This window comes from Nuphar pumila, chromosome 11, assembly GCF_984573655.1.
Source record: "Nuphar pumila chromosome 11, dmNupPumi1.hap1.1, whole genome shotgun sequence".
Lineage (NCBI taxonomy): Eukaryota > Viridiplantae > Streptophyta > Magnoliopsida > Nymphaeales > Nymphaeaceae > Nuphar > Nuphar pumila.
Genome location: NC_143259.1, coordinates 5,938,997 through 5,966,924, shown reverse-complemented (window position 1 = coordinate 5,966,924; position 27,928 = coordinate 5,938,997). Strand labels below are relative to the sequence as shown.

Genomic DNA, 27,928 nt, shown 5'->3' with positions numbered 1-27,928 from the left:
CACTCTCCCTGCTGGCCACACGGGTGGCAACACGTCAGGGTTAAGTTTTAAGGGTAAAAGGATGTTGACGCAAGCTATTTGTCTTTCTGGGAGTCGAGTCCTTCCAGGCCCGAGAAGTAACTAGGCCACTGACTGAAGACCAAGCTGATTCTGTCTCTTTGCTAAAACCCATATGAATCTTTTTTAAACTTGTGCCCGCGGTACGTACTTATCGCTTTTGTTGTGCACCAGTACTCGGAAGAGATCCCCAGGAAAAATGTGGGTCCCACTCCAATCAGTACAATAGGTCATGCTTTGGGAACAAGGATCCCATCATTTGTAATAAGATGGGTTCCGTCGTACATTCAATCCTAGCCGTCCATCCAATCCACGGCTAGATGGTTCGGTTGGTTGGCTAAGATTGAATGTATGATGAAACTCATCCTATTTCAAATGATGGGATCAGTGTTCCCAAAGCATGACCCATTGTAAAAAGCATAAACTTGCCCCTTTCTAGGAGGCCACCACCCTCCAAAAGACGGTCCAAACTCTCTCTCTCTCTCTCTCTCTCTCTCTCTCTCTCTCAAGCAAAAGAAAAAACACTCAAAAATTCTTTTTCATATTCCTCAAAAAAGTGAAAACAGCATAAAATTGTATACAACTGCATAAATAAGCATCCACCTTCAAATTCCTGCCCTCTTCCAAGAATTGAACTACTTTCCCATTTCTATACAAGAATAACACACAAGCCAGAAAAACCAACGGCAGGAGACGCAACTTTCCTGTACAAAAAAAATATGCATGCCCCACATCCACAGGTTCGAGCGCCTCATTTCCAGAACAAAAAGAAGCTTCCCCCGTATGGACGCAAAATTTCATGTCAGCTAGCTTTGGTCAGGCTAGCATTCGCCGTGCGGTTAATCAAACGACACTTGGGAACCGATTTCTGCAGCATTGATGTGCCTTGAAAAGTCATCATCTGAATGTCCCTTGTGTATTTAGAAACCTGCAGAAGTTTATGTCTATAACCTTTTAGTAGCCCACACTCAAAGAAAATGAAAGCAAACGCATGCTTTCTAAATGCTTGTATATAAATTAGCAGGAAAAAAAGGCACCTGATCATGGCTCATCTTTGAGAAACCAAATCTTTTAGTCCATATAGACTCGGCTTCATCAGCAGCCGGGAGCACAAGATCCTTTACTTCTAAAAATCCAAGAAATCTCTCTATGCACGAGAATAATGATTGGAAATAACCCTGTAAGGAAAACATAGTGATAAAATCATAGTTGCACCAGCAATATCAACTTGGATCCCACATTGGCATGAAGCAAGAAGCCACAAGTCCTAAACTCATCACCAGATTGTATACTATTTTTATTGGACATGAACTCAAGCTACACCTAGTAAACTAGAGTGGGAGAGAATGCATGAAACCCATGACGAAACAACATACAATTGTGATGCATTAACCCCCTAACCCAGAATAAGTAATACAACTGATATGGGAAACGTATAAGGTTAGGTTTCAACAAAGTTGGTTAAGTATGCCTTAGTTCAAACGGTGAGCAAATTATAGTCCTTGGGGGGGGGGGGGGGGGGGGGGACACAAGTTATATAGAAAACATCAGTTTTGAGAAGAAATACAATGTAAGGAGTGAAGCAAGCATGTCATGCTTCCTTGCACCAGGTGAAGCAATCTTAATGTGATGGACAGCCTGAAGCATGGAACTGATGCGACTTTTCTTGCCTTAGTTCAAACGGTGAGCAAATTATAGTCCTTGGGGGGGGAACACAAGTTATATAGAAAACATCAGTTTTGAGAAGAAATACAATGTAAGGAGTGAAGCATGTCATGCTTCCTTGCACCAGGTGAAGCAATCTTAATGTGATGGACAGCCTGAAGCATGGAACTGATGCGACTTTTCTTTTTTAAGAACTGATACAATTCATTCATCAATTACCATGCATCACAAAGAGAGAAGCACAAGACATAAATTTCCATATTATAGCACGAATCAAATGTGGCTACTGTTAAAGTGATTTGAAGATAGCCTATAATTAACTTCTAAAAATTCTATCCTGTTAACTTTACAAGCGAGAACATATGAATCAGAATAAAGAAAGAAATGGTTTGAGATAGCTACAATTCAAGTATAAAATGTTTGAATGTGTTGAAGCTCATGATATCTATCTAATTAGATGGTTCAAAGTTAACATGATGTTTTCAAACTATAAAGAAACTCTTATAAAAGTTGCTATTTTCAGCGTATTGGAGAATTTCTTAGAAAAGTTGAAGTTCCTTTCTTTTGTTCAAAGTTAAAATGCAGTATACAATTAAAAACCATGAAGCATTCAAAGCATGTGTATTTTGATCTTTTTTCACCAGCAATTTCAGATAAATATTAGACTTGTCTGGCAGATACTGAAAGCAAACCAACCATATCCATTGATCTGTTCAAAGCAATCACCAACTAAACAAGCTGTAAAAATGACCACTAAAGAGGCACTAATTCCAAAGAACCTAGGATGCATCTAGAGTAAAATGCTAGGATACAATCAATGAAAGTATAAATATGCCACCATAAGGATGGAAAGGATGGTCTAACGGTTTTGGCATTATTATCTTAAAATATTTCAGGCTTCTATATCTCAATATCAGCAATTTGACAGTTTGAGAACTTCAAGAAATTATTGAAGTGTCGGTAGGATAAAAGCTGAACAATTCCATTGACTGTACAGACATGCACAAAATGCAGGAGAGAAGCTGGATTGCTATCGCACCTTTCCTTGATTTCCACTACTCGTTGCAACTAATGGGAGCTCTGCAACTTCTTTCCCAAATATTCTGAGAATTCCTGCTGATACGACAGTTGAGCTGCATGAACAAAAATGGCAGCAATTGTCAGGAAACTCTTAAATCGAGAGAACTACTAGATAAATGTTCCATATTAACTGAACTTTCCATACTTTACTGTCAATACCGTACAATAGATCCCGCCAAATTCTTGACCTCTTATGTTCCTTCTACAGAAGTTGAAAGACCATAGATCAGTTTCAGTTGCAAGCTTTTGCTTGGAAATCAAATAGTAGAATGGAAACAGTTAAAAGAGGGCAGCCGTAGCCTTGCAAGACGATCAATAAAGACATAAATACTCACCCATAGACCATTGGTGGGATCAGGTCCCGACCTGATGCTGCGTCAATTATAGGATCAAAGCAATCCTGAAAAAGAAGGATACAGAGTAGGGACATTAAACCATAAAAAGATAAGTACTCCTCATCAGGAAAAACAAATGCAAGAGTCGTTGAAAATTAAGAATTCCTACTTTTTTTTCAAAATAACAATTCCTTTGCTCTGTGTATCTTACTTATGCTTGCTTTCATTTTTTCTCGTCATTTTTCCCCACTTTCTCTACATTTCTTTTTGTAATAGATGTTCACTTTCCTAATTTGTGGCATTTCTTTCAAATAAAATGGGAAAGATGAAATCCTACTTCCATTGCCTCACTTTTTTTTTACTACATAAAGCAGGGCAAAGGCTTTTCAAGTAACAATATCACATATTTTTGGCGATGAAGCCAGGACCCTTTGATTGCAGCATGTAGTGATTCCAAACTAGCACCAAGGCACATGAAACTAGGAAGCCAAGAATATACAAATTTGAAAGACTGATAGATAAGATACTTACTTGGAAAATAGCAACAGCTTTGGATAGTAATAATCTACTATCAGGGGAGCCATTTTTTCCACTAAGAAGCCGCCAACTTATATCAGGATCAAGATCACTATCCACGTCCTTCTCTTCAAGTTTTTTCTTAATCACATTTGAAAGAGAAGGAGGAAGCTTCTCAGCCCCACGGAGAATTAGCTTCTGCAAAGACGTATGAATCCTACTGCAATCCATGCAGCAGAACCACTTCTCTTTTGGCAATTCCTATTTAAAAAAACAAAAATGAACATGCAAGAAGAGCCACTGGATGTCAAAAGTTCGTATTTTCCAAAAAGCACTTATAAACAGAAAATCGCTCCAGTAAACCCATACCTTCAGATCACCAAGTCCATGATCCCTCAGACAACCAACATGAAACTCTCTCTCACACTGTACAAAACAAAGTGCATGACTTAGCTAAGATCAATGACAACTGAACTAGGCCTAGTTAACACTTAAAAAGAGATGCAAATAGAATGTGAAAAAAAATTGCAGCATACTTGATCACAAAGCATAACAGTTCGAGGACCAAATCCTGATTTGCTAAAATCATGACCCCTGAATCCAGCAGCACCACAAATAAGTAAACCAGAAAAACAGAACATCAACTGTGCATTGAATATCAAATATGCAAGCCAACAAATATAAACAGAAAATTGAAAATACAACACCCTATATAAATGCACTCACTTTTTTCCTAAAAAGTTGCCTACAATAAAAGTAGAATAAAAGAAATGACTGCCATAATAATCAAAATCTTGGAGAAAGATATATGGATGAAATCATATTTGCATACTGACCTACATAACACACAACCACCAATTTCAACTTGTGGTTTCTTGACAACACGAGTACAACGATTACGCAGGTTCTCCAAAGGCTCCATCCCTGGAACTCTCCCAGCAGCTAATGCATCTTTGCTGTGAGCTGCAATCCGCTCTTGTTCGAAATTACGTTGGCAATATGAACAATACCAATTACCACGGGGGATGCACAAGAGATCAACACATTCTGAAATCAACATCAAAGCGATCGAGTTTCAACAAGAGCAGAAACTAACAAAACAAGAAGCTCATAGAACATCTAACATGTGCAGCGAAAAAAACAGAGACTTTCCAAGTGATTAGCACTAAGTAATCATCACAAGATATGACAAGTAACCAGTGTCATGCGAGCTTCAAGAAACCAAAAACAAAAAAAACATTGGTTGCACATCTTTAAAAGAAATTTTCTTGCCAAATGGCCTAGCCCAAGGAATGCAATGCTGTGATGATTACCAAGCTCTCCTCCCCTACCCACACTATAAGCTCTTGCTAACTGAATCATAGTGGATTCAAACCAAGGCATGACTTTTTCTAACTTTTGTTGTTTAATGTCGTTACCAAAATACAGAAATTTGCGATCCTATTGAAATCACATCAATCTTAGTCTCAACAATTCCATAACAGGCAATCAGTTAAAACGTACAAAGATTCCAGCCGAAATTTCAAATGAAATTAAAAAGATAGGGTAATTAGGCTTATATTCAAAATTCGTATAGACAGTTGTTAGTCGTGGCATTAAATTTCATTTTAGAACAAGTCATTTGGTTTAAACGAAGGAGGAAAAATATTCATACCACACAGGCACCAAATTCACAGACAAAAAGAACCACAAACCAACGTTATGCAGTAAAAAAAGAGAATAAATATCCACACCACATAAGGACTGAAATTACAATACCACAGAAAAGGAAACACAAACCAGAATTATGCAGTAACATAAAAGAGAATTCATTATTCACCTGTATGAAAGGCCCTTGGACATCCATCACAAAGCAGAAGGTCTCCACCATCTCCACAAATGGTGCAAAGGTCATCATTATCACTAGCGGAAAGCTTACGACCCTTTGACAATGACATGGCCAACTCATGAAGGGAAACTCCATCTGAGGTGTAGATGTGTACGTATCTGGAATGACACAACATCTTAGATGCATAAGAATCACATGTCAATATGTCATATAATAAACATCCAAAACAAAATAAATATATCCTGGATCGCTCACGGTTTACGACGTGATGCCCAGCCAGCATGAGCTTCAAACTGTGAGGGGCTGACCTGAAAATTGAACACTTGAAGCTTAATCTAACTGGGACAAGTGTCTGGGTGAATATATGTGTATGTACATAGATGAAAAGATACGGCAGTAGAATATATCATGCACCTCAGTTTTGCAGCAATAACAGAATATGCCATATCCTTGTTTATATCCTTTAAGTAATTTCTGTGGGGAAATGAAAGGAATGGCCAAGTTAAAAGGATATCAAACAGCGAGTAAAATTACTTTATAAGCTCAGTATTTAGTATTGAACAACCTGACCACGGGAATAATATGCCACTTCAGTTCCATCAGGTAGGCCCTTTGACATAAACACCAACTTATGCAGGCCCAAGTCCCTGCAAACAAAATAGTCACCCTCATCAGATCAATATGATTCAAACAACAAGAAACACAGAAGGACCGGCATGAATAGGAGAAAAAATGCTGTAAAATAAGGTAAGGGCACAAACTTCTTGGTCAGCTTAGCCTGTACACTTTTATTTTTTGACACCTTATAACTGGAGATGGTACTGGAGGATTTGGAAGTAACAGCTGATTTTGGCAATCTGCATGTGCATAAGGACATAATCAAAAGACAGCTTCCACATGTTATGCAAATGGATCCATTGCAGTAGAAGCACAAATGAAGAGATAATAACAAAAATTAGCATGTTTCGCCATCTAGATTTCAAACCTGAAGCATCTAACAGAATTCAGAAAACAGTTGCCCTATGAAATTTTATAGCTCAGACACAACATAGACAGAGGATTGTACTTATGATACCAACACTCATGTCAGTGTCCAGATAAAATAGCATAAAGGAAAAAAGAGCAAAGAAGAACCGTCTATCCATATGCAAACTCATAACATTGTACTTGTGATATTGATTTATGGTCAAATTGACAATGATGGTACCTCCAACATCTTTAGGCTTCTACCAAATTAGTTTCTTACTCCAGGCCACCCAACTCTCAAAAGCATTAAAATGTGTCTCATTTCATATGCAAAAAATCCCTTTTCTTCCATAAAAAAAGAAGCCAGAGTTTAGCATAGAGAGGACGTCTCTCAGTATTTTGTGAAATCCAGGATATACCAGATTCATGTTCCAAGATCTAATACAAGTGGCAGTGTTGCAGACTGCCTAAGATAAAAAAAGAAACAACAAAGGCCTGGGCATTTGAATGGTCCAACCAATGTGAAAAAGGTAAATTGACAAAGTGGCATACTGTCTCAGTCAAAGAAAATGTTGTGCATCTATCACAATGAGATCAACTCATTTACAAGGAAATAGTACACAAGTTCAGAACCCAAATGAAAAAGGAAGTATACAGAGTATTCTTACATAATGAAAGGAACAAAAAAAAAACTGGAAGCTCAGATTTATAGAACTTGAGCTTGAGAGAAAACTGTTTGTAGATAGTACTTTTGGTTCCACATTGTTATTTTGAATTTTCCTGTATGAAAAAATCATATTACCTGGACACATCTAGAGGTTCAGTGTGTCTGTGTCCAACCTTGTCCAACACCAACACTTGTTCACACAGCTTATAGCCTTATAGATGACTATCTCAAGCTTTAGACTGTCCACTACTATTTGACATGCTGGACATGGTGTGTCAAGTACTGGACAATTCAAGTGTGGTGTTTAGACAGTAAACAACAAAGAAGCATTTTTTATATTTTACAAACTACCTTTTGTTTCTTCAAGTATCAACTGTATAGTGAACCGTGATGCCCTCTAGCACCAAATAGTCTTTTGAGTTTCATTTTTCAGAAGAGTCTAGAAAATTTCCATCTGAACTTCAAGAAAATTTTACCAATTACCCCTTTTTATTTATTATCACTCAATTCTTTTTCTTTTGTTTTTGGGCTTCGGTATAGCTTTTCCCCCATCCTCCAAATCTCTTGCTCTCATATATTGTTTCATGTCATGACAAGGGGGTTGTTCTATCTTCTATTTGAGAATTGGTGACCTTCCTTCTCTTACTCACTCTTGTCCCATGTTGTTTCCCTCTTGCTCACTTGTGTTCAATGTGTCCAACACTCGTATTCGTGTTCAACACCAACACACTGTACCAGCGTCCAGATAACATATGGGTAAATGAACTTAAACAACTTGTTCATAAGGATATCCATAACTCATCAACCGAGAAAAGAAACACCAAACACTAACTAAATATATTTGCATACACGGCTAAAAGTTTGTCATATGTACATAAAATAGTTCAAGTAGATGGATGAATTAATATTTCTTCACCTTGCACTATGGGTTTGCTTTGCAGGGGTTTGCTGAGGTGCCGAGGGCTTCTTGCAAAACTGGCGTAATCTTCCATGGCTTGTGGCATCAACTAATCCTAAATGACAATCAGAATAATTAAATCGAGCAAAATTACAGGTTATACAATGACATCAGGCATAACAACATATTCACAAAATTCTCCATATGTCAAAAGCCACGCACAAAACAGAGATTGTTGAATAGCTTATTACCTTTGCAGGGCTCACGAGTGACTCCTTTTTTTGTTGACAAACATATTTCAGTTTGCATCCTCTCCTTGAACATTTCTAGTGGACTTCCGACACATGATCTCAATACATCACGTATTGACCTCCCATTCTCCAAGTAAATATAGTCAATTGCACGTTTATTATGACTACCAGCATGCTGCTCAAATTGAACAGGCGTAACAGACTGCAAATTGAAAAATTTATCCATTTCACATCAAACCAGAGTTTTCTTCAAATAATCTTAGCACATAACATACATAACAGCAATCATACGCTCACTTTTTTGCCTTTGCAGGATGAACAGAAACATAGAATCATTCCATCTTTTATTACGCCACTAAGTCCATCCTAACAATTTACAACAGCATATGTCAAAAGCATGCAGGACTACATCAAAAACGTGATCGAAGCTGACAATATATAGAAATTAAGCCATTGAATTCAGAATTAATACCTTCCCTAAAGAACGGCTTAGATAGCGTACTTTGCATCCCTCAAGTACACCAGTTGCAAGCAACTCCTTGATTGTTGTTGGGAACTTGGTCAAGGCAATCTTCTTTGACATCTTTGATTCCAGCTTCTTTGAATCATCAGGTAGATTGGCATGATTGATCCCCGCATTGCCGGTAGATGAACCAGACTCCTCCTGATCCCTAGCACAAACGACCTCTGGAGATGACCTCGCTGCAATTATTAATCCTGATTCCTCTTCCACTTTGTGGCGTGTTGATTCTTTCGAATCCAAGCCTTCGACTGATTCAACCGAAGCCGAATTCCCCTGGTCCACACTCGCTACCAGGACAGAAGAAGGATCTTCCTCCACACCCGTCTTTCCTTTCTTGGCATTCTCATCATCATCCGTCCATCCCTGCTTGGCAACCCCATCACCACTGGACCGCCGGTTTAGGGCATTGGCGTCGCCATTCAGACGCCTCCTCTTGAAAACACGGATGGGTTCGGAAGCCATGAGTTGCTGGGTCAAAGGATGCTCGCCGTTGTTTGATCCAGGGGCCTCTTGAATGACATTCAACCTCTTTAATTCCGATCTGGTAATCCTCCTAAGCGACACCCATGGCCTAGAAAGTGGCGTCTTCTCGTGCTTCTCCGTGCCAGCCTCATTGTCGACATGGACAACCTTCATTATCTCAGGTGCCTTCTCCACAGGCTCCACCGGAACGGGTGCCACATCTGGAGCAGGAGAAGGATCAATCTTGGAAGCTGCATCTGAAGCAGGAGAAGGATCAATCTTGGGCGCTGCATCTGGAGCAGGAGAAGGATCGCGCTTGGCTTGCTCAGCGCCCGGATTCTCCTCGCCGGCCGCCGCAGGAGGAGGGCCGGCCTCTTTCGCCCGGGACCTCCGCTCCCCCAACGACCCGTTGAGCTCCAACTGAACCTTCGCCGCGAACTCGAACTCGCGCTTGTGCCCGATCCTGGGGCTCATGAGCCCCAAGATATACGTCTTGGGCAGATCTCCGGACCCCGACTCTCCGCAGAGAACCCCCTCCGGCATTCTATGCCGGAAACCCTAAAACCTCCAATCCGACGAGTCCGAATCAGCGGAAGCGTCGACCATAATCCATCAATTCATTGAAGGATAAGCGAAGCGACGGGCTCCAATCGACGCGAGGGCTCACCGAAACCGCCTCGATCTGCCGGAAAACTGCCAAACCGCGGGGTATTTCAGCGTCAGATTCACCGGCGACGACCGAGATTCGTCGGATGGTTCGGGAAGGAGACCAAGAGGCGTAGAGGATGTTTCGTTTCCGTGTGTGTGAGAGAGAGCGATAAGGGGAAAAAGAAGGGGGAGAGAAGGGTAGGAATAAATATTTAGAATAATTTACGTAAAACCGGACTTAAGTATAAGATGTTTACGAAGAGACGCCCAATGTTTCGGTTATTACTTTCAACCACTTTTCTTATTTTATGTTTTATAAAGACAGTCTTCAAAACATAAAGAATAAAGAAATTTGATCGTAAAACTGTAGAGTTGACACTTTATTTAGTCAAAGAAAATGAATCAAATGCCCTCATTATTAATTTGTTTAATAAAAGAACATCATAAATCTCCTTCCCCAATTAAAAAACTAGTTTTTCAATTTTTTTTTTGTTTTATGAGGAAATCAAGGGAATTATCAATATATAAAAATCCAAACTATATAAAATACAAAGGTGTAAAATTTTAAAACATAAAAGCAAATTTTTTTTTTATCACGTGTTATTACCACACTAATAGTACAATAAAAGCATTGTATTTTCAAAATAGGTGATATTTTGTAAATGTCAAACTTTCTTCCTTTGAAAAATATCCTGACAGTATTTTTGACGACAAATGAGAATCGATTTCTCATTTGGGCACTCTGCGATTTTGATTTACACAACTTGCCTGCTCCGACAAACAAGCAAACCTAAATACCATAACTCGTCTAGGTTCAAATCTCATGAGTGTCACCTCATGTGGATCCTAGGGGCAACATAGTGACAAAAGTAAAAGAAATGACAAAATCTTGGTAGCTAAAAACTTGCAAAAAAAATAAATTTTTTTTTTTGTAAATCTTGCATTTTGGCAAAATCTTGGCAATAAAAAAAATAATTTTTGATAAATAAATAAATAAATAAATATATGTAAAAAATATTGTTTTCTACTATAAATAGCCGATAAAAAACATAAATATTGCATTTAAAACATGATATTTATATTTTTGACACAAATATCATGATAATTTGTGACTTTTAACTTTTAACTTTTGATTTTCGATTTTCATAAATCTTACAAGATTTGTAACTATAGGGGGGGGGGCAGTTTCTCCGTGTAAAATGTGCATAACTGAAAATTTGAGGGGCATTATGAAATTGTCTAAAATATTTGTGCGCTTATCGAAAATATTATTTATAGGGCGTTAGGGGTTTTGCCGACGTGGGGAAGGAGGGTGAGGGCTTCCCTTTTCCGAAAGTTTGAGGGTTGGGCAATCTCCCCTGGGCTGACGTGATCCGTGATTACCGACCTGGACCCAACTTCCAACCAATACGGGTCCGGATTTGGTTGGGGATAATCATTGGTCATATATATATATATATATATATATATATATGGTCATGTGGATGACGTGGCTTTGGCATTCATTTATTAGGGCACTAGGGTTTTAGGGTTGTTACCATGCCCATTAGGGTTTTATGGTTACTAAGGGTTTAGTGGATATGAGTCCAACTTTTAGGGTTTAATGGGTGTGGATCGGATCTAGGTGGAGTTGGACCTGAATTCAGGATCGAAAAGCTGAGGCCTATCCTTGTCGGGCGCGGCGATGTCTGGTCTGTAAACTGTCTTTGAAATTAGTCTAATTGGACATGACTTGGGATTTGGGATGGTTGTCTCGTGCCTTGTAGGTCATGGACCGTGATCCGTTTATGGGTTCATCGGTTGATGTCGAGGTGTGTTCGATGAATTAGTGTCTAGGGATCCTTTGATCCGATTCGCTTGTGCCCGGTTAGGTATCGTGCAAGCGGACAGCCAACTAGTCGGATCCAAGTGAACCCAAGAGCTCTTTTACTGGGTAACCCTAACTATGACTGGCATAAGAATCTTGATCCATACCCAATGAACCAAATATTGTATCTTGTAAGGTACAATATTTCTCACATTAAAAAACTATAATCGGGTGATGTTGGTCTCCAATCCAAATTCAGAGATTTTTTCCCCGGAGTCCAATTCCCATACCAATTGGTCTTCCAGTAATCTAGGAGCACAAGTCTTGGTCTTAGTTGAGCTACCTTGGGCTATGATACACCCAAAAGGACATAGTATTAGGGTTGGGAAAAGAGACGAGCAGCTCGCTTGGCTCGTGAGCTCGGCTCAACGCAGATTGAGCTTGGTGAGACGAACCAGCTGGTTTAGGTAAATGAGCTGAGCACGAAAATGGCAAACTCGGATCGTATAGTTACATATTATATATTATACACATAATCTATATATTGTGTACATAATATGCATATTATATATGTTTTATACATATATTATATGTATTATTGTATAGATTTTATATATTACCAAGCTTTAAAAAAACACATAAAACAATTTTTTGATAAAACAAGCCAGCTCAAGCTCAGCTCAAATCGTGTTGAGCTCATGAGCCGAGCCTGAGAAAAGGTGTACCTTTAACGACCAGAGCCCGAACAGCTCATGCTCAGCTTGTTTATCAGCCCTGCACAAGAAACATCATTTTGTGTATTGTTCTTTTAGGGGGTGTTAGATTGTGCATCCTGGGGGACATTGCGGACGTGCGAAATGCCGCGGCGATCAAACGCTGGACATATCTAGCGGAGGCGTGCAATGCGTGCCCACCGTGTATATGGAACAATGAAATACCGTTTTCCCTTCTGGCCCCTGTTATGATGAGAACGGGAAAGAGGGGACACTGATTATAAAAGAAAGAAAAAACTTGGGCGGAGGGGGTCTAATCCCGAACCTCCTTGTGTGTGTGCAGCAAGACCCCCTCTCTCTCTCTCTCTCTCTCTCTCTCTCTCTCTATATATATATATATATATATATATATATATATATATATATATATATATATATATATATATATATATATATATATATATATATACCCCTTCTTGTTAGTTTCACTCTCTTCACCTTCTTTGCTCCTCTCTCTCTCTCTCTCTTCTTTGTTCTTCTTTTCTGATTTTTTTTTAAATTTTATTAGTTTTTTCATTGATTAGGCCTTTGAATCAAATATCTTTAATTGGGGTTTTTGTTTTCTCTTTGAATTTTTATTAGTTTTTTTATTGATTAGAGGCTTTTCTTTTATTTCTATTGATTAGGGCTTTGAATCAAATATGGTTAATTAGGACTTTTGTTTTTTATTAATTAATTTATTTTCATTTATTAGGGGTTTTCTTTTTATTTTCATTGATTAGGGATTTGAATAAAATATCTTTAATTAAGTTTTTTATTATTTAATTTTATTAAGGCTTTCCATTGACTTGATTAGTTTTTTTTTCTTCAATTAGAGTTTTGAATCAAATGTCGTTAATAAGGTTCTTCTTGTATTTGATTAGGGTTGTTTTCACTAATCTTCTTTGACTAGAGTTTGAATTAAAGCTTTTTATATTTAATTTTATGGTTTCTTTGATTTATTGTTTATTTTCTTGCAGTTTACAGCTTTTTGGTTTATTTATGGGTTATTTATTATTTATTTTCTTGTATTTTAGGGATTTATGATTTATTTATGATTTTTACATTTGTATATAAAAAATATAAATTCTTATTTTTTCAAATTATTAAAAAACTAAATATTTTTTCATACTTAGATCCAGTTTGAAATCCATACTTTGGGCTAAAATCTACAATTTTTTAATAAACTTTCATAATTAGATCCAATATGACATTGATTAAAGCATTTATATAAAAGGTATCAATTCTTAATTTTTCTTAAATTACTCAAATTTTTAAATATTTTTTTTGCTTTTAGATCCAATATGACATTGATTAAAGCGTTTATATATAAAAAGTATCATTTCTTACTTTTTCTTAAATTACTCAAATTTTAAATATTTTTTTGTTTTTACATCCCATACGAAATGAGTTGTACGATCCAAAACAAAGTTATCTAACCCATATCCATATATATGGGTTCAAATTGTCCGCACCTAAAAATCAAATTCTATACATAAGGAACACAACTTTTTGTTCAGTTGAAACAAATGATGGAGGTAGTACAATTATTATATAACAAACATAACTTGTGTTCTGTTGTTTTGTCCAATCTTAAACCAGCCATCAAAACAAGCTATTAGGAACAACATATGAGGGAACATGACACGGGCATAAATGAAAGTATCCATAGAGGTGATAGGGGTTTCCATTGATGGGTTAGGGGTACGCATCAGGCCCAACCCAAACCCACCTAAAAAAGTGCACCTGACCTAGGGAAGCTTTATTGACCCATGATGACCCACCGGTGGTTGCCAAGGTGCTTATTGGACTTGGATCTAGTTGTCCAAGCGGACCTTGGACAATCGTTTGTGTACACCCACCCGGACCGTTGAGTCGCAGTAGGCCGGGAGAAGATGATGACCCCTTCATCCTAGGTTCGACTCCTACTAGGTGCATAGGTGCCCTTCACTGGTGGGCAATGTAAAGGAATTGGGTGTAGGTGACCTCACCTGAGATTTACCTCACAGGAGATCGGGCCCATTAAGTGACCTGATTCTCTATGAGGGTTCCTTGTCATAAAAAAAAAACATAATAATTTATTTGAATATCATATAACAAGCATATGTGACATTTATTTCACCAAACCTTCTTCAGGGCAAACCACTAACCAAAATCCTGAGGACCTGGTCTGATAAATCTCCTACCAAAGGAGTAGCACAAGCATAGTTAAAGTTCCCAAAGCACAGGTTTAATGGAGAGGTTACTGGTTAGCTTCATTGAGTTAATGGTGCAAGCAAAGTGGAAAGTGGTGTAGAAATTATTGTTTTATAAACCAACAGCCTAAAATGCAAAATTATAATGAATAATAGATTGGTTTTCGTTTAATTAGTTCCATGGATCAGTAACTGAAGCATAAAAATGATTGTTTTATAAAACCAACTACCTGAAATAGAAACTTATAATGAATATAGATTGGTTTCTTTTAATTAGTTCTCCCTCCCCCTCTCTCTCTCTCTCTCTCTATATATATATATATATATATATATATATATATATATATATGGGTTAATCTAACACTAAACTAGTTGATTTTAACATTAGATGGATTAAACCTTATAAAAATAACTAAAACACCTTTAAAATAATGACAATGTTTCTTTTTTTAGGTCAAAAAAGGTAACTTTGATAGCTTCATAAAGTTATTTATTTGAAAAAAGTGTTTCCTTTCAATTAATGTAACCTTTTTTATCTGAATATCAAACCAGCAAAATATGTTTCCTATATATATATATGTGTGTGTGTGTGTGTGTGTGTGTGTGTGTGTGTGTGCAAATTTTTACATACTTCATTGGAGAAGTTCCTCATGAGTGGTGATGAGATGACTAGAGCTGGGAAACAAACTTAGTCACTCATGGCTCAGCTTGCAGAGAGCTCATTCAAACTTGTAATTAGGCTGGCTAAGCTGAACAAGAATAATAGATGTTCGGCTTGGCTTAGCTGGTATAAACTCATTAGGTAACGTGAACATACCTTACATATATTTTTCATCATATAATATAGCACAAACACATGATTGACATATTTGGTTTGCAAGCCATATGCTTAGAGACATCTTATTACTTCTAGCTATCAAACAATGCATTTTTTTGTAATTCTATTAATTATAGTTTTGAAACAATGTATTTTTTCTATAAACAATCCAACTCAAGCTCAACTCGTTTACCTCAAGCACATTGTGAGCTCCGCTCTCCACAAGAATGAGCTCAGCTCGAACCCTACAAGCTCAGCTCATTTACCAGATCTAATGACAACTCGTATCCAGTAGATGTTAGCAATAACCATATCCAAATGACATAACAAGGCTAGCATGGCACGAGACAATGTCATAGATACAACTACCTAAAACCCTGCAAGTGATATACCTAATTTGCGAAGTGATAATCACCCTTCATGGCTTTCAAATAAGATTATTGGAATAATTTAAGAGAGGTCTTTGCACATTAACTTGTTTGGCTTTGCTCAAATATATTTATCTAAAAGATATTATTGGGTGAGTTCATGAACTTTTTTGTTTAGAGAAGGGAAAACATTGCATATTATTTAGGGTTAGCGATTTAGTTTCAAAACCGACCCTTGATAGTTTGCATATCCATATTTAGAGAGGTGAAGTAATTGCCAAGTTTTCAAGGTTGGAACTAAGGTAAGAGTCATTGGACTCAATATATGATCCATTACTGTACCTATTGTTCTTGGTATCATATGTTCTTCCATTCTAGGCATTAGCATGAACTTCATTTTTTGTCACATATATCCATTATTCTTGCAATTATTTTGATAATTTATTATTCCATGCTAATTTGTTTCATAAAAATGTCACATGTTAAGCCCCAATAGTCATACACTTTTTAGCTATACGATTGTTATCCTCATATAGGAATATATATCAATTCAACGATAGATAGATAATACAACAAAACTTTTCTCTATGAACTTCATAATTCAAAAGTACAAGATGCAATTGACTTAAGTCAAGCAAGGTGACCTGTTAATCACACCAAAGCTTTTTAATGAATAAAGAATGGGACAAGATTGTTTGAAACTTACAGATAGCCCCAAGAGGGGGTTGGCATAGTGGGGTGGGGCCTTGACTGCTAGACGGACGGTCAAGATTCGATTCTCATGTGTTTCGCTCCTCTGCGCAAGCCAATGCTGGCATAAGTCACAGGGGCAGGGGTCCTAGCCTCGGAGTTTTACACTGCTGGCATGACGAGCGTAGGTATAGCAGGCTGAGCCAACGCTATCAGGTCTTCGTGTCGGGTGCGGTTTATTCAGGTTATAAATTAAAAAAAAAAAACTTACAGTCATTTGCATGTACAAATGACTTAGGTATGGACGACAAGGGACAAAACCAGGTTTTATAAGAACCTGGTTTTGCATTAAAACCAAGTTTTTGACAAACTTGGTTTGCCAAAAACTTAGTTTTGACAATATAAGTTTGAATGACAAAACCTTCAAGAATTTGTTTTTTTTTTAATAAAATTAATAATAATAAAAAAATCAAGAGAAGGAGTCCTAGCTAGCCATGAAGTTTTACGTTGTTGGCATGATGACCTTAGGTATGGCAGGCTGAGCCAACACAATCAGGTCTTTCTGTCAGGTGCAGTTTCTTCAGGTTATAAATAAAAAAAAAAAAAAACTTAGTCATGTACAAATAAAAAAAAAACTTACGACAAGAGACAAAGCGGTTTTATAAGAACCTGGTTTTGCATTACAACCAAGTTTTTGACCAACTTGGTTTGCCAAAAACTTAGTTTTGACAATATATTTTTGAATGACAAAACCTTCAAGAATTATTGTTTTTTAAATAAAATTAATAATAATAATAAAAAAGGATGGCCTGAGAATAGCCGGGATTAAGTAGCCACCAGCCAGCGGCCAACCAGACATTTTCTGGTCAGTGAGGATCGACATTTGGATCACTGACCATAAATGTTTGGAATTTGCCTACTAAACACTACTTTTTATCAAAAAGAAAGATTCAAGGAATGTCTCGTAATAAATCATCCATGTTGAACATATCCACAATATCAAATTATGTCATTGGGAATTCAACGTCACTTGGGTTGTGTTTGGGAAGATGGCATCGGAGAGAATGACAGGACGTCCAAAGCAGTCACAGGCAGTTAGGCATTCACAACGTGTTTGCTTGCTGTTTGGGAGAATGAATTTGAGGGAGTTCGTAATAATCGTTAGGAATCAGGAGCTCCTAAATCCTTAATTTCATTAGTTTCAACTTTTTTTCTGAATGACGAGGTATTTACAACTCTTCATTCAAAAACGATTGTAGCATGGATGTGCCTTTATGAAAAAGGTGTCATGCAATGTTGTGAAAAGCGTTGAGGCGAAGCGAGGCGCTAGCTCTACCAAAATCTGAGACGAGATGTAAGCCTCAAGGAGTAAAGCATAAGCCTATTTTTTTTTTGAAAACTTAAAAAAAATCTAAAATTATAAATAAATAAAAAATACTTATTATTATCATTATTTTATTCTTCTTCTTCTTCTTATTATTATTATTATTAATATCACGCCTTAGGCTGGCGCCTTGAGGCACTCTAACGTGTCCACATAAACACAAAATGCCACAACTTCCTTAATTTTCTCGTGCTTCCAAACGAAAAAGAATTCACGATTTTCCTCAAAATCAATTCTCATGAATTCCTATAATTTAATTTTCTTAGACTCCATTCATAACCCTCCAAATACCTCCTCCCAAACACAACCTTAGTGGAGTTGAATGTAGATGTTTTTAATGTGTAAGCTTGGTACTGAGTTATTGAACAAATTTACTAGAAAGGCATCACAATTGAGTGGATTTTTTTTAGCATAATACCCTATTTAAGTGTATTTTTTCCCATTTAGAAACAATAGCTGGGTTTGGATCCACTCGAGTTGGATCCTTTGAAAACCAAATGTTACCAAGCCAGATGGGGTCAAGCTCCATTGAAGCGTTTCTTACTTCTACCTCAACCAAACCCCTTTATTAATCAGGCTGAGTTAGGTGTCGCAATTTTTTTTTCTTTTTCGACGACAAGACAAGCACCGAGTCACTTAACGGGCTCGTCCCCTGCTAAGTAAATCGACACTCAAGCCCTTACAAAACCCACCGGTTAAAGGCACCCACACTCGTGATGTGAGTCGAACCGGAGACGAAAGAATCAGCACCTTCTCCCAAGGCCCGCTGCCACATGGGCGACCCAGGTGGGTGTAGTTAGGCCTCACAATTATCAGGCTTTGAGATGCTGCAGCTGCCCAAAGTCAAGCTGTCTCAGGAATCAGGTACCCCATATGATGTCCACCCTTAGTGGGAACCTGCCTATCCTTAGCTTCATTATTTCACAAGTATCACTAATCCATTAAGGAAGATATGTGTATTTTTTTTCTCATAAAAACCACCCCAAGATCATAGACCTAGTCGCGCTGGCTTTGCCTGCCGTACTTCCGGTCGCCGCCCTGACAGCATAAAACTCAGAGGGCTTCCCCTCACCCCCGGGGAGTCACCCCCACTTAAGATATGTGTGGTTAGTATTCAACATCAACAAACTTTACGTAAGGGGCTAAGGGCACAAGCTCATCAATTTCAGAAAGGATTACATATCCAAATTTATATTCAAATATTGGTAATAAGTTCTTATTCAAATTTGAATCCAAACTAGATCCAATGTACTTAAGTGTAGGGCTAACCTGAAACTGATAAGATATATAATCTAATCAGATATTTTACATGTATTGGATCCGTATGTAATTTGAATTTGGATTCAGAATCAGAATTGGATAAGGATTAAGATGTAAACAATAAAATCAGAGCCCAAATTAATCAAACAAACGTGATCAGTAGGTCTTACCAAATCCAACTAAATGGACAGATTCTATCGGATATCTGACCCAAATCCGTTTAGTCTTTCCAGGGTCACAAACGTATCAGGCTCGTGCTACGTCAGAGGCACTGATACGTACAGATATTATTTTAATTAATTTAATAGTAACAAAATTAATTTTTACTAATAAAAAAACTGTGTCCACGTCCCCAAGTTTTCAAAAAGTTTTCACATAATATGCAGCGACGCTGCATCATGCATCGCCGACACACTATCAGTGGCAGCACAGCGGTGCTGCATCGTGCAGCGTAGCTACATAAAAATGCCCTATTTCAAAAAATCGAAACCGTGTCACGTATCCTCGTATCTACGTATCTTTGTGACCTAAAATTCGGAAAGCACCGAGCGATCGAAAATCCGAGCCTATAAGACAGGCAGACGGTGTCTTCCTCATCCAAGGATTATAGGGTTTTGGAGAAGTGCCTCTCGTCTTCTTGTTTCTTTTAAGCTCTCTCTTGACTCTCGAGGTACGATTTCTCTACTCCTCCTCTCGTTTCCGGATTCGATTCACTCGTTTTCCTGCTACAGATTCGTAGTTCGATACATAAAGCCGACGTAGCTCTTTTATATTCCATGAACCTTCTTCTTCCTTTCTCTCAATTTCTAGTTTTGGTGCTTATTTTGGTTTCACAGGAACGTAATGAATCTGTAGATTTGTTGTGTTTTTTTTTCAGTTGAATGAGGCTTAATATATCTTCCTCCTGCATATTTTGATTCGTAGAGATGTAAATCTGATCGCTTTCGCCGTGCTCGGAATTTTCCATTAGGTGTTGCGATTGGCTTTCTCTTATTTATGTTTGTTAGAAATCAAACTGGTTATTTGATTCTAACATGAAAAGGATTCGGGGACCGATCGTGTCTTTGTTTTGTTAAATTTGGTAGACATGAAATTGATTGTTAGTCGATTGCCTGTCGTATCCAAAAGATCTGTTGGTAGGGATGAAAGGTTCTTGATTGATGGCTTATTACACATGAGATTTGAAGTTTGACTAGTTGTTTTGCAATGTAAAATTGACGATCAATGTGCTCACATCTTGTTTCTTTCCATGATGTGGTTCGCCTTCTATATTTACTTGGTCATATTTCTTTTCATGCACTCAAAATTTAAGACAGTTGGTCAGTTATCGATTTAGGAAGCTATGTTGTAGTTGAACTGAACAACACATTAGGATGCTCTGATTCTGCTAAGAATGTCATGGTCAAGCTCGACTTGCCTTAGCTTGTTATAGTTTATTTATTTGTAGAGAGTGGTTTTTAGCTACGTCACAAACAAGGTTTTTAAAGGCGAGAGGGGCATTGAGGCGATTTTGAAAATTTTGAGTGAGGCATAAGCCTCAATATATATCAAGGCATAAGTTAAGCACACACACACACACACACACACACACACACATATATATTTATATATATATATATATATGTGTGTGTGTGTGTGTGTGCTGTGAAAAGCATAGAGGCATAGCCTAGCACTCCACCAAAAACTGAAGCGCGGCATAAAGCGTGAGCCTCAAATTAAAAAAACACTTAAAAAAATCCTTTAAAAATTATCTTAAAATACAAATAAAATTAATAAATAAAAGAAATGCAATATAAGATTTAGTCAACAAATATCATACAAGAGATCATTTGATCATAGAAGTGGCTTCAATCACTAGTAATTATCATAATCAACATACTCAAACAATATGCACCAAAGAGAAAATGTAATGACTACATTGGTACATGAACCTTGTCGCTCCCAAGAAGATCCGTGATCGAAGACAGAGAGAGGGAGATCAAGAGAGGGTGAGATAGATAGAGAGAGGGAGAGCGAGAGCGAGAGGGTGAGACGGAGACAAAGAGAGAGAGAGAGAGACAATGAGAGAGAGGGAGACAATGAGAGGGGGAGAGACAAAGAGAGAAGGAGAGCGAGAGGGACACTTACCGAGTGAAGGAGGGCGACACCACCTTTTTCTTCTTCCTCCTCCTCCTTTCGGTAGAGAGAGAGGGAGACAACGAGAGAAGAGAGAGAGAGAGCAAGAGATGAGAGTGAGAGACGAGAGGGGGAGGCCCTAATTAGTCGGTCCTCCCCTTTTTTTGGGTTAAATGAGGGATTTGACCCCATTTGACTCATAAAAAATGAGGCGCACACCTCAGCTTGAGGTGTGCACCTTAGTAAGCTTAGGCTTTATATGTGCGCCTCAAGGCCAAAAGGCCCTCGCCTTGTGGCGAGACGCACTTTAACAATATTGATATAAATATAAATATTGAAAACCTGTATCATCAAACGGGTGAAGGGTAGAACGAGGTTGTGTAAAAAAAATCCAAAAAAAAAAATGATTTAGTGGCAGTTCTGGACGGCTACTAAATCGCCTTCAGCACAAAAAGCGTTCAATTTGCTTCGGACTTTTTAGGTGTTTGATGATACAAGCTTCTCATATATATACTAAAAGGTACTTCAATAGTAAGCTTCTAGTTTATGGCTTTGTGATATAAAGAATATTAGATTGAAAATGAAAAACTTAAATTAAAAACTACATCTAATATTAAAATGGAACAGATTAATGATGAAAACATTGATTTTTTTTCTTTTTGTATTCTTCCCTAGCAAATAGGAGCCATGCTTTTAGTTTTCTACCTTTTATATCTCTTAAGCAAGTAATGCCCAAAATTACATTGCATTTATCATTTATATCATTCACTTTTTAACGCTACAATAAATAGAAAATTTCCCATTCAAATGGATTTAAGTGCCAACTGAAGCCGGGGCAACCCATATTTCAAAAAAACAACACGTGAAACTCTTTTGTAAGAGGCATGGGCCTCATTTCCAATAAAGAGGCCCATGCCTTGAGGATTTAAAGACACTGGTCACAAATAATGACGTATTGTGATATTTTCAAAGGCAAATATGATACCCCAAAAAAGTGATATTTTCAAAATATCTTCCATTTCATAAGATGTCCTGTTTTATCATGATATTAACGTGATAAAAGCAACAGCTGTAGTACTTCGATATATTTATTTAGTTTTTATATATTCTTTACATATGCCGATATTTTCTTGAGAAAAAACTATAACTTTCAAAATTTTGCAAGGCTTCTGTGAGATAAAGTTGAAAACCAAACTCCTAAGAGAAAAACTTTTGAAAGCACATTATATTATAATACATAGTGAATTGCTTGTGCCTGGTTATGAACCTGAACTTAATGACAGGCTTGATCTTGGTTTGCCTGTGTCCAGTGCTAAAAGAGCTGGTCACTGAGCTGAGACCAAGTGGCAACACTAGATTACCTGCTCAGTGCAAATCCATCAAATTAGTGATACCTGGGAATTTTTTTTGTAAGTTATGTGCTGGTGCAGATTAGGATACTTACTGATATCCAAGTGAATCTAGCAAGTGTTCATTGTTGGAACGAATGTTACGCTGACCTGACAGACTTCATATGGAACCAATAATTTTCTCAAAAAGTCATCTCACTATCAATCAGCGTGGATCATATTTTTCTTCATGATCCTGAATGAAGGTGTCATTCTATTGAGCAGGAAAGAGCTGCAAAATTCCTTAAGATTAGTCTTTTCTGCCATGTGAATATTTGATCTTTTTATTCCTTTTTTTATAATTATTCTTTGGGTCTTATGTTGAATGTCTGCTATTTGACTGTTTCTTGCTGACCCCTCTGGTAACACTTTCTAAGGATTTAGTGACATGTGATGTTTGTTGATGCACACGAGAAATTATTTACAAGCATTTGACCTAATTTCCGTTTTTCTTAGCCCAAATTGATATTTTCCTTTGCTGCAGGAATAGATCTGTCGGTCTTGCGACCTCTTCTACAGTAGCCAAAATGGTATGAGCTTGTAGAGCCATCATTTGCAGCATTTATTGGCTTCATTCAACACACATCTATGGTTAAAACCTATGTCACAGGGATTCTGCTAGCAGGGTGCCGCACCTGCGTCGACGCTACTCGGGTGCGGTCAATGCACCCAAGGTCATTTTGGTTCAATTTTTGGACTTAAAAAAAATTGCCAAGAATTTTTTTTTGCCCTATATGTCACATGGTTTGGGCCAGACAGGTGCCGCACCCGCGTCGACGAGATGCGACATAGGTGTGGGTGCGGCCCCGGTGCGGTCAACCCAACCCCGGGTGCGGTCAATGCACCCAGGGTCATTTTGGTCTATTTTTAAATTAAAAAAAATTGCCCTATGAAATGGGCTGCGGCGCACCCCGACCCCCCTTATATATATATTTTGCCGCACCCCCGCACCCCACACCCGCACCCGCACCCGCACCCGCACCAATGTGACAGGTTAAAACTGTGTTTGATCTTTGCAGGTGAAGTTTACAGTAGAGGAGCTCCGTAGGATCATGGATCTTAAACATAATATCCGTAACATGTCTGTTATTGCACATGTTGATCATGGTATGTAATAAAACTTAATGATTCTCTCCCCGCCCAATTGTGAAATAAAAATTTAGTTCCTGATCACTTTGTATTTTGTTTTTCACCTGATCACTTTGTATTTTGTTTTTCAAAACACTTGCAGGAAAGTCCACTCTGACAGATTCTCTTGTAGCAGCAGCAGGAATTATTGCTCAAGAAGTTGCTGGAGATGTTCGTATGACTGACACTCGCCAGGATGAGGCAGAGCGTGGTATTACCATCAAGTCAACTGGGATTTCACTTTACTATGAGATGACTGATGAGTCGTTAAAGAACTTCAAGGGGGAGAGGTCTGGAAACGAGTATCTAATCAACCTGATTGATTCCCCTGGGCATGTTGATTTTTCTTCGGAGGTTACTGCAGCTCTACGTATTACAGATGGTGCACTGGTTGTGGTAGATTGCGTTGAAGGTGTCTGTGTCCAAACAGAAACTGTTCTTCGTCAAGCTCTGGGAGAGAGGATCAGGCCTGTGCTTACTGTCAACAAGATGGACCGGTGTTTCCTTGAGCTGCAGGTTGAAGGGGAGGAAGCTTATCAGACATTTCAGCGTGTGATTGAGAATGCCAATGTGATTATGGCTACATATGAAGATGCGCTGCTTGGTGACGTCCAGGTCTACCCAGAGAAAGGAACTGTAGCATTCTCTGCTGGGCTGCATGGTTGGGCATTCACTCTGACAAACTTTGCGAAAATGTATGCAGCCAAGTTTGGAGTAGATGAAGCAAAGATGATGGAAAGGCTATGGGGTGAAAATTACTTTGATCCTGCTACAAAGAAATGGACCACTAAGACTACTGGTTCTCCCACGTGCAAGAGAGGATTTGTTCAGTTCTGTTATGAACCTATCAAACAAATCATAAACACTTGTATGAATGATCAAAAGGACAAGTTGTGGCCAATGTTGCAGAAGCTTGGTGTCACCATGAAAGCTGAGGAAAAAGATCTGGTGGGCAAGGCTCTGATGAAGCGTGTCATGCAGACATGGCTTCCTGCTAGCGATGCCCTTTTGGAAATGATGGTATTCCATCTCCCATCACCAGCTAAGGCACAAAAATACCGTGTGGAGAACTTATACGAAGGTCCTCTTGATGATCCGTATGCTAATGCCATCAGGAATTGTGACTCTGAAGGACCACTGATGCTTTATGTCTCAAAGATGATTCCAGCATCTGACAAGGGTCGTTTTTTCGCATTTGGGCGTGTATTCTCTGGTAAAGTGTCTACTGGCTTGAAGGTCAGAATTATGGGACCAAATTATGTTCCAGGGCAGAAGAAGGACCTCTACGTGAAGAGTGTCCAGAGGACTGTTATTTGGATGGGGAAAAAGCAAGAGTCAGTTGAGGATGTTCCATGTGGTAATACAGTTGCTATGGTTGGTTTGGATCAGTTCATCACCAAAAATGCAACCCTGACGAATGAGAAGGAAGTGGATGCACATCCGATCAGGGCCATGAAGTTTTCTGTTTCACCTGTCGTTCGTGTTGCTGTTCAATGCAAAGTTGCCTCTGATCTTCCCAAGCTTGTTGAAGGTCTGAAGCGGCTAGCCAAGTCAGACCCTATGGTTCTCTGTATGATTGAAGAATCTGGTGAGCATATCATTGCTGGTGCTGGAGAATTGCACCTGGAAATCTGCCTCAAGGATTTGCAGGAGGATTTCATGGGTGGAGCTGAGATTGTGGTTTCCGATCCTGTTGTTTCATTCAGGGAGACGGTGTTGGAGAAATCTTGCCGTACAGTCATGAGCAAGTCTCCAAACAAGCACAACCGGCTGTACATGGAAGCAAGGCCGATGGAGGATGGATTGGCTGAGGCTATTGACGAGGGTCGTATAGGTCCCAGGGATGATCCCAAGGTGCGGGGAAAAATACTGTCAGAGGAATTTGGATGGGACAAGGATCTTGCTAAGAAGATTTGGTGTTTTGGGCCGGAGACTACTGGTCCCAATATGGTGGTGGATATGTGTAAAGGTGTTCAGTACTTGAATGAAATCAAGGACTCTGTTGTGGCTGGATTTCAATGGGCATCAAAGGAAGGTGCCTTGGCTGATGAAAACATGCGTGCGATATGCTTTGAGGTGTGTGATGTTGTTCTTCATGCTGATGCAATTCATAGAGGTGGTGGCCAGGTTATTCCAACTGCTAGAAGGGTCATATATGCCGCACAGCTGACTGCTAAACCAAGGCTTTTGGAGCCTGTCTACCTTGTTGAAATCCAAGCACCTGAGCAAGCTCTTGGTGGTATTTATGGTGTTCTGAATCAGAAGCGTGGACATGTCTTTGAGGAAATGCAGAGGCCTGGTACACCACTATACAATATCAAGGCTTACTTACCTGTCATTGAATCGTTTGGATTCTCGAGCACTTTGCGTGCTGCAACCTCTGGTCAGGCTTTCCCACAGTGCGTGTTCGACCACTGGGATATGATGAACTCGGACCCACTGGAGTCTGGGTCACAGGCTGGGCAGCTGGTCATCGACATTCGCAAGAGGAAAGGTCTCAAGGAGCAGATGACTCCTTTGTCCGAGTATGAGGACAAGCTATAAATGCTTTAAACTGGTCATTTTTTACCTGAAGAAGCGGCCAGTGTGAGATGCCTACCAGGTGCATCTCCTTTTCAAGGCCTATAGTTTTTTCTATTTTTCTGCTTTAAGAGCGTATGAGGTGGATTTTTGTTCCCCACTTCTAGAAATTTTCCCTGGATTATATGCTCAAGTTACTATTAGTATTTAATTTTTTGACTGATTCATCTTAATTGTTTGGCACTCTCTGGTTCTGTTGGTGCTTGTGCATCTTCATAGGAGGGAAATCCTATCCAATTGGTGGAGTTACAGAATGGTTCAGCAAGTTTTGGCCTGTTGGTTTTGCTTGCTTGTATGCTTAGACATTTTTGTGATGCCAACTCCTTATAATTGTAAGGTTATATTGTTGTGATGCCAACTAGTTGCAGAGAGCTTGTACCAAGGGAACATTACAAGTTTGTTTCTTGCTTTCAGAATGGTACAAGTGCGCTGCAACAAGAATCAAAGGCATCAAAGAAGATTGTAGCAGTTGCTTCTTCTTTGACCCACTTCAAAGTGTGGACTTGATATGCATATGTTAGTTGATACACTAACGGTTGTTGACACAAAATGCAGCAGTTGCTTCTTGTATTGCAATGAAACATAATATTATGGTGAAAACCTGTGTTTAATTGTTCTACGATTGTAGCTTATATCTAGATCTTGGACCCTCCATATCTAGGAAATAATCCTGGCCTTGTTTCAGATCTGAGCTCTACCCGACCAAGCCTTGATCATAAGGAGGCGAAAATCAATTGGAGTTCCAGCCCAGGTACTGTTGGATCTGAGTAGTATATATTGGAAGATGGACTGAATTTTGAATGAATATGGTCGGGTCACATATTTCATATGAAGAATGACTTGACCATTTTGAACGGATCCAATATCATAATATGACCCACGACTCCCCCAGGAGGAATTATGTTGTATTCAAAATTTGAATCTAGGGATGACAGTGGACAGGGGGCAAAACCCGGGGCCCTGCCCCGCCTCGCACCGTTTGGATCAGGGATGGAGGTAGAGATTAAGGTTAAAATCAAAACACATGCGGGGATGGACTTGCGCTTTCTCCCACCCTGCCTTGTCCCACCCCGCCCCGTCCCGTCCCGTCCCCAATCCTTCTAAGCGATGGCAATGGACCGAGGGGAAACGGAGTCCCGCCCCGTTTTGACCGGGGATGGAGGACAAAAAACAGGGATGGAAGCAGGGATGGAGGTCTGGATTTTGAGACGGGGCGGGGGTGGAGACTTTGTCCCCCACCCCGGTCCACTGTCATCTCTATTTGAATCCATTATTAGATCAAGTGTGGCCCGACCTTTATTCTAAACTTTTCTACTTCCTCCTTGGTCTGGTTCTAGGCTAGACCAATCTTATTTAGGAATTAGGATCCGTATATGGACGCAGATTAGTATCTACTATCTAGAGATTCTAGACAAAGATCCCATCCAGTATTGGGAATCCACCAACTACATTAAAGGGTATGTTAGATTGCATCTCATGTGAACTGAAATCAATCAATCAAATGTGATTTGAAGTCCTATGATTTCAAGTCACATATTCCACCTTGAG

General features: G+C 38.8%; 2 protein-coding genes across 2 annotated transcripts; one reads left to right on the top strand and one right to left on the bottom strand.

The window, feature by feature from the left end:
* Positions 1 to 582: 582 nt before the first annotated feature.
* Positions 583 to 10,075, bottom strand: LOC149821756 (uncharacterized). Its single transcript, XM_089980875.1, has 18 exons — positions 8,736 to 10,075; positions 8,561 to 8,629; positions 8,264 to 8,465; positions 8,031 to 8,127; positions 6,243 to 6,338; positions 6,047 to 6,128; positions 5,896 to 5,955; positions 5,737 to 5,789; positions 5,473 to 5,639; positions 4,490 to 4,700; positions 4,190 to 4,247; positions 4,023 to 4,079; positions 3,669 to 3,914; positions 3,138 to 3,202; positions 2,948 to 3,004; positions 2,762 to 2,855; positions 1,095 to 1,235; positions 583 to 985 (listed from the first exon to the last, which is right to left on the bottom strand). Exons 1-18 carry the CDS (start codon positions 9,789 to 9,791, stop codon positions 860 to 862), a joined length of 2,937 nt encoding a protein of 978 aa, XP_089837001.1. The 5' UTR covers positions 9,792 to 10,075; the 3' UTR covers positions 583 to 859.
* A 13,676-nt stretch (positions 10,076 to 23,751) lies between these two features.
* On the top strand, positions 23,752 to 26,344 carry LOC149821755 (elongation factor 2-like). Its single transcript, XM_089980995.1, has 2 exons — positions 23,752 to 23,779; positions 23,904 to 26,344. Exons 1-2 carry the CDS (start codon positions 23,752 to 23,754, stop codon positions 26,342 to 26,344), a joined length of 2,469 nt encoding a protein of 822 aa, XP_089837121.1.
* The last annotated feature ends 1,584 nt before the right edge of the window (positions 26,345 to 27,928 follow it).

Excerpts from the sequence above, each read along its gene's own strand:
- LOC149821756 (XM_089980875.1), bottom strand. The coding sequence starts at position 9,791 with ATGCCGGAGGGGGTTCTCTGCGGAGAGTCGGGGTCCGGAGATCTGCCC. Across the intron at positions 5,640-5,736 it reads TGGGCATCACGTCGTAAACC|ATACGTACACATCTACACCT; the intron begins GTGAGCGATCCA and ends GTGTCATTCCAG. Across the intron at positions 3,005-3,137 it reads ATCCCACCAATGGTCTATGG|AAGGAACATAAGAGGTCAAG; the intron begins GTGAGTATTTAT and ends CAACTTCTGTAG.
- LOC149821755 (XM_089980995.1), top strand. The coding sequence starts at position 23,752 with ATGTCTGTTATTGCACATGTTGATCATG. Across the intron at positions 23,780-23,903 it reads TATTGCACATGTTGATCATG|GAAAGTCCACTCTGACAGAT; the intron begins GTATGTAATAAA and ends AAACACTTGCAG.